We start from the raw sequence: 6,992 nt of genomic DNA on the forward strand, positions 1-6,992 counted from the left end.
TATGGATCACGAACGATGATGCAAGTACTTGAATCCTCCATGCGAAATCTATCTACAGCCCCTTAATCTTCTCCTCTAGTGCACGTTTGATAGCTAAAGTCTCGTTAGCAAAATCCTGAACATCAATCAGTCCAAGCGATGGCTTACCGTTGCAGCTCTCATTAGCATCGCCAAACAACATCTTCGTATTCTCCATGAAGAACATCGGATTGGGCACATCCGCGTATCCACTCGCCATGCCCCTCTTCATAATAACAACCTGCTTGCTCTTCCACGCATGCAGCACCGGCATACCCGCAATGGCACTACCAGGTTCCAGCGCGATGGGATTAACGGTGTCGTTTGCGCCGATAACAAGTGTGACATCTGTCTCCGGGAAGTCGTCATTGATCTCATCCATCTCGAGGACAATGTCGTAGGGGACGGATGCTTCGGCGAGGAGCACATTGCATTGTCCTGGCATGCGGCCTGCGACTGGGTGAATGGCAAAGCGCACGTTGATGCCTTTCGCACGCAGGCTTTTGACAAAGTCGGCGAGTGCGTACTGCGCTTTCGACACGGCCATGCCGTAACCGACGACGATGATGACGTTTTCTGCGTTGACGAGAGCTTCAGCTGTTTCTTCTGATGTGGTCTTGGTTATCTCGCCCTCGACCTTGGTCTGGGATTGGACTGTGGGGGCTATGCCGCCGAAGAGGACGTTGGTGAGGCTTCGGTTCATGGCAACGCACATGATATATGAGAGAATTGAGCCTGATACCCCGATGAGGGCACCTGCAGAGAAAGAGGTGTGAAGTCAGTATATGTCTCACATATATTTCGTACAGCCAGGACTTACCAACACTTGTTAGGAGTGGGTTATCCAGCATGAAACCCTCGGCTACTAATGCGAACCCGGAATATGCGTTGAGTACTGTGATAACAACTGGCATATCTGCTCCGCCAATTGCAGCAGTGGTCGTGTAGCCTTTGACAAAGGACAGAGCTGCGTTCCCAACGAGACATGCTGCGCCGATAAGAGGTGCGCCCGGTGCGTAGGTCAAGAAGGCACCCATGGTTGCTACGTTCGCCCCGAGCAACGTGCTGTTGATGAGATGCCGGCCAGGTAGCGCCAGAGGTTTCGAGCTCATCTTTGCGGCTAGCTTGAGGAAGGCAACGATCGATCCGGTGAAAGTGACACCACCGATGAGAACACCAAGGTAGGCGGAAACCATGTGAAGAGTTGAGATATCACCAGAGTGGCCTAGGACGCTACCGATACTCGTGAGTACAGCAGCGAGACCGACGACCGAATGCAGTGCCGCGACCGTCTGGGGCAGCGAGGTAGGCGTGATCCTCCGTCCGATCATTAGTCCAGCAAGAGTACCCACCGTAGCGAGACCGGCGAACTGGGTGAGAACATCAGAAGAAAAGCCGACGGCTGCCAGGGATGCAAGAAAACCTGAGAAAACACCAAGTATGCCCAAGAAATTGCCGCGACGAGCTGCATAGTGGTACGAAGTCAGTAAACGTCACACATGCACTTCGTACAGTCGTGACTTACCTGTTGTCTGCGACGCAAGTCCTGACAACGAGGTCACGCAGAGAACACTACTGACAAGGTAACCTGCTTGGACCAGACCTGCCATGCCAGTGGAAGCTGCTGCGATGAAACCGCCACCAAACAGAGCTGCGGGTACTGCATAAAGCCAGGGATACTCTTTGGGATCAGTAGGTCGTCTGAACATATCAAGCATACGCTTAGATATAACGAAACCACCCGAGATGTTAACGAAGGCCAATAGGACCGACAAGGCTCCGAGGGTTTGCGGAATGGTCCCGGGCAGATAGCCGCCACCCATAGCGTACAGGCCACCAACTCCGATGATACCAGAGATGGCGTTCGTTACGCTCATAAGCGGAGAGTGCAAAGCAGGTGCCACCCCCCAGACCACGCGGTAACCAATAAGACTGGCCAATGAGAAGGTAAAGGCGTTGGTCATGAAAACTGGGCCCGTGAATTTACCTAGAATTAGTGCAGCAGTCATGCCAGCCGTTACGCTAGCTACCTGTCGAGACTGCGTTTGCCATGGTGTCAGGGCAACAGCGTTGGCAACTTGATCGGCCGGCGAAGGTGCGGGTTTGGCTTGAACTGGTGGAGGGGCTGGACGCGGAGCTGGTGGAAGGATCTTGCCATTGTATGTGACAATGGCTCCGCGAGTGACTTCGTCAGTGAGATCGACATCGTAGTACTTCTCCTTCTTGTCTTTTGGGGTGAGCGAAAGCAGAAACTTGGTAACGTTGTTAGAGTACAGAGTTGACGACTGGGTGGGTAGACGGGATGGAAGATCGGTGTATCCTGCACTCGTGGTCAGTGTCGGATCGTCCTAGAAAGCCACGAATACATACCTATAACAGAAACACCCTTGTAGTCCACCATTTTTCCAGGTTCAGTAGCTTCACAGTTACCACCAGCTTCAGCCGCTAGATCCACGATCACAGAACCGGGTTTCATCGCGCCGAGCATGGCCTTGGTGATAAGCTTCGGTGCGGGCTTGCCTGGGATTAGGGCAGTGGTAATGACGATATCAACCTCTCGGCACTGGTCATAGAATAGTTTCATCTCCGCCTCGATAAACTCCTTGGACATGACTTTGGCATAGCCACCAGCTCCGGAGCCGTCCTCGGCGATATCGACTTCAATAAATTCCGCACCTAGAGATTGGACCTGCTCACGTGCTGCAGATCTAGTGTCGAAACCACGAACAATGGCACCCATACGTCGAGCCTGGCGCCGACGTTAGTAAGACTGCGTGGATCTAGGGAAGTGCCGCACTTACTGTAGCAATGGCTGCAGATGTGGAAGTACGAAGTTAGTATATGTCTCACATGCACTTCGTACTGTCAGAACTTACCACTCAGACCCGCGACACCGGCACCGATTACGAGGACCTTGCAGGGAGGTATCTAGCAATGTTTAGCAAGGATCTGAATTGGACGAAGTGACGATCACCTTTCCAGCAGCAGTCACTTGACCGGTTAAGAAGCGACCAAAGGTATTGGAAGCTTCCAGGACGGCTTTGTAACCAGCGATGTTCGCCATTGACGACAGTGCATCGAAAACTTGCGCTCGTGAGATACGTGGGATCATGTCCATTGCGAATGCAGTGGCCTTGCGGGAAGCAATCCGATCAACGGCCGGCATGTTCTGCATCGGGTAGAGCATTGAGATGACGGTGGCGCCCTCCCGGATGGCATCCACTTCGCTGTCTTTTCCATCGATGCTAAGGGCCCGGACCTTGAGCAGGATATCACTCTCTGAGAAGACATTCCTGCGATCGACTGTCTGCGCGCCAGCTTGCTCAAACGCTTCATCCGTAAACTGCGCAGCACTGCCAGCTCCACGCTCGATGAGAATGCGCGAGAAGCCTTTCTTAAGCAAGAGTTTCACGTTCTGCAAAATAAGGTTATCAAGTAAGTATGTGTCTCAAAGACAGCGAATGCGAGAGGAGACTATACCTGTGGCGTAATCGCGACCCTTCGTTCGCCAGGATAGCTTTCCTTGGGTACTCCAATAGTGAGGTTGGAATAAGGACCTGCGGTGAACGGCGGGGTGCTAGGTAGCTCCTCGTCGTGCGGATCCGATGCCTGCCCGGATGCATACCGCGCGACAGCGGTAACCTGCGAGACATGGTGCTGCAGGGAAAGCGCGGGCGGGTGCGGGCGGCTAAGTCCCCGAAGGCTTGTTGTAGCCAAAGTATGTTTTGAAGAACGATCACCACGTTCCAGCAGAGGTGTTGCTTTCAGACCAGAGGTGACAGCACACTGCTTCAGCGTAGCAAGTAAGCTGCCCCGCTGCGGGCGAAGGGCCAGCGCCCTACGGCCAGTGAGACAGTTCAGAGAAGGACTCATGCTGTCTCGAATGAAAACGAGCAAATGGAGAAGCTGAAAACCCGCATCTGTTGGCGATTTCCAAAGTTGTTCCGAAAGAAGGCACGGCTAGCAGCTGAACGAAGGCCAGAATGCAGTGTGAGTGAGCACCACAAGTGCCACAGTTTGCGAGACATGGTGGTACAATAAGGCGGTACCTTTGGGCCGCGTTTCCCTTTCTCGTGTTTGTGTTCTGCCGAATTAAACACGACCGCGCAGCGCTTCCCCGCACTCCTCCACTCTGCCCTGCATGAACCCAGCCCAGGATGCACGAGTCCACGAGACATATTGTAATGCACTTCTCTCCTCTTCATGCGTCTGCGACGGTTTCAAAGCGAAAAATGGTGCGTCTTGGTTGCTTGACAATAAAGTTTACAATTCAGAACGTTACGGATCTTTGTTCAGAACGTTGTCTTCTCACGGAAGATGGGTGAAGGTTCCCCGCTCGTGCCAGGCGATCACGCGCTGTGGGGCACAGTCCCGACCGTTTGGTCTATCTTCCGTTCGAAGCGCGCTTGGTATCTTTGGTTCCGTCCACCAACGCATCCTGTTAGCACCTCGTTCAGGAAAACAAAAACATAACACCCTGAAGCTTGCGTTGACTTCAGATCATTCAATTTGCGTGTGTGCATCTCAACGTAAGCTGCAGACCTGTTCAGGCGAGCGACGCGCACACGTGGAAGGGTCTTCGAATGCACAGGGTTGACTGTTCGAGCTCCGCCGTCAAACTCGTCGTACGATCGATTGGGATCTTTTGAGCAAGCCCAGTAGATGAGTTGATTCGATCAGGACGATACTTCAATAAGCAGAAGAAGGCAAGTTCAAAGAGCACATATTGTTACATTATAACTACCAAGATGCTAGAATCATACTAAGGAGTGACTATGCGACGAGCTAATGCTCAATGTAAAGCCAAAGAGTTATTATTTACAGAAACGAAGAAGAGTATTAGTCATGATATCCACCGTCAACCATCACCATCTCGAATTTTGGTGCGCCCATGCGATGCAGACATAAGTCGTTGTTGTTGTCGGAAGAGCAGCGAGCGTTTACTCGTCGCGCTTGTTCTTGAAGTAAGACCAGCCACCCCAGTTGAAGCTGGCGTTGACATCGACGTCCCAGGTGAAGGACTTCTGGCAGCCCCACTTGGAGGTACCACCGACGCTGATGTCGAGGTTGGCCTGGGTGGCAAGGAACTTCTTGGTGAAGAGACGGCAGTGGGTACCGAAACCCTTGCCGTCCTTCTCGAGGTAAGCAGCCTGGAACTGGACGCAGCCACCCTTGTTCATGCCGAACATGGAGAGCCATGCGCCAATGATGCCGTGCTTGCGGTTGACCTCGTTCTGCTTCTGAGCGTAGGCAGCGCAGAGAGAAGGATCGAAAGGACCGGGGAAAGTAGTCTGACCCATGCAGTAGGGCTGCTGGTTGTGGAGCTTGTGGCCGCAAGATTGGGGCTTGCTGCAAGAAGGAGGAGTGGGAGGGTTGTAGGTACCCTTGTTGTAACCGTTGGAACCGACTAGAGGTAGAGGGACGAAGTCAGTATATGTCTCACATGCACTTCGGACAGCCAGAACTTACCTATCACGACCTCGAATCCATCCTGGCCCTGGCCGACGTTGGTAGCAGACTCCTTCTTGACATCCTGTCCCCAAAGAGTGCACTTGAAGCGAGTGACAGAGTCGGGCTTGTCGCAAGAGCACTGGCGCGGGTTCCACTTGGGGTCACGCTCGATGTACATGTTGAAACCAGTGCAGGTGGAGGTAGAGTCGCACTTGGCGGCGCAAGCAGCAGTGTCGTAGCTGGTAAGCTCGTAGTATCCGAGGTAACCGCTGCCCTCAACGGAAGCGCTGAGGTCGACGAAAGAGGAGGTGTAGCCAGATGGCGACTTAGCACTAGTGGCCATCTTGTGGTAGACCTCGTTGTTCTTGAAAGCATCGGCAGTGTCGGGGGTGGTAGGTGGGCCGTAGGCGTTGGGCTGAGCAGCACATGGGTCATCGGGGTTGATGAATCCGCAGTAGGTGCCGACCTCGATCTGAGTAGCACAAGCGGGATCGGCAGTGAACGCGAAGGTGTTGGTCCAGCTGACCGGGGTGCACGAAGATGGTGCAAGGTTGGTAGAGGATGGGTTCTCCGCAGGTGCGGCGGTGGGAGCAGGAGCAGGAGCCTTGGTAGGAGCGGGAGCAGGAGGGTTGTTCTGCTGGTTCCAGTTCCACCAGAAAGTAGGGTCGCGTGCCTCAAGCTGGGCACCAACGGTCCTCTTTGCCTGCTGAGCAGTGGCAGCGCCGGTAGCAGCAGCGGCGGCAACGTCCTGAGCCTTGGCCTGGTTGTAGGCCTGCTCACTGACGACGCCTGCCTTGGGGCCCTGAGCGAGGTTGTTGGCCATGGAATCGAATTGGTTGACATCGAATGCCTGAGGAGCAGGAGAAGCGGCCACGAGGGCAGCAGCCCCGAGGAAGAGAGAGTAACGCATATCGAAGGATCGAATAGAAGAGTAGCGAAAGTAGTGTAGGAGATTGTAGTAGTGAAGGACCGATGCTGATGAGCTGATGATGAGTTACTGCCCAGTGTGCCAGAGGGTCTTATATACACAAGAGGCACATAGTCATGCTCTGTCGACCTCGGTGGTTGACTACTGATTTGAGATCGATGTCATGGGTGGAGACGAAAACATGGCCGGTAAGTTCGACCTGTCTTCCTGAAGGAGTTGGCGGCAGTGCCTGGAAACAATAGTCCACCAAACTTTAGCCTAGCTCCGGGTGAACTGTCGTGGTCGCCAACGCCAGGAACGTGCAGCACGCATGCAGGTACCGAGGCCGCCGCCAATGAGAGCCCAATGGCAGGCTGAGTCTGGACCTGATAGATGCAAGTTTTATCAGCTCAGCTCGTCGCGAAATGATGAGGTAAAAGGCTTTGCTGTATCTCTAAAGGCCATGGTGTTGCGATGCGATGCTATACAAACCTTTAGGGCAGTACTACAGCAAAGATCGACACACCAGAAATGATGCCGCTGCAGGTATCGACGACCCGAGGCTTTGCATCACGGTCAAAGCGAATCGCTAAGCGAAAGCTTAGTTTATTTTTGA

At 53.5% G+C, this 6,992-nt stretch overlaps 2 protein-coding genes across 2 annotated transcripts; both read right to left on the reverse strand.

The window, feature by feature from the left end:
- Positions 1–52: 52 nt before the first annotated feature.
- On the reverse strand, positions 53–3,891 carry J4E78_010215 (uncharacterized protein; the record flags this gene model as incomplete). The annotated part of the gene is made up of 8 exons (XM_049370795.1): positions 53–93; positions 148–774; positions 839–1,483; positions 1,544–2,338; positions 2,389–2,718; positions 2,895–2,946; positions 2,993–3,433; positions 3,499–3,891. 8 exons carry the CDS (start codon positions 3,889–3,891, stop codon positions 53–55), a joined length of 3,324 nt encoding a protein of 1,107 aa, XP_049217532.1.
- A 1,067-nt stretch (positions 3,892–4,958) lies between these two features.
- On the reverse strand, positions 4,959–6,379 carry J4E78_010216 (uncharacterized protein; the record flags this gene model as incomplete). Its single annotated transcript, XM_049370796.1, has 2 exons — positions 4,959–5,425; positions 5,488–6,379. The coding sequence occupies 2 exons, from the start codon at positions 6,377–6,379 to the stop codon at positions 4,959–4,961; spliced, it is 1,359 nt and encodes a 452-aa protein (XP_049217533.1).
- Between the last annotated feature and the right edge of the window lie 613 nt (positions 6,380–6,992).

The sequence above is a fragment of the Alternaria triticimaculans genome (genome assembly GCF_023758025.1).
Source record: "Alternaria triticimaculans strain BMP 0046 chromosome Unknown scaffold_28, whole genome shotgun sequence".
Classification (NCBI taxonomy): domain Eukaryota; kingdom Fungi; phylum Ascomycota; class Dothideomycetes; order Pleosporales; family Pleosporaceae; genus Alternaria; species Alternaria triticimaculans.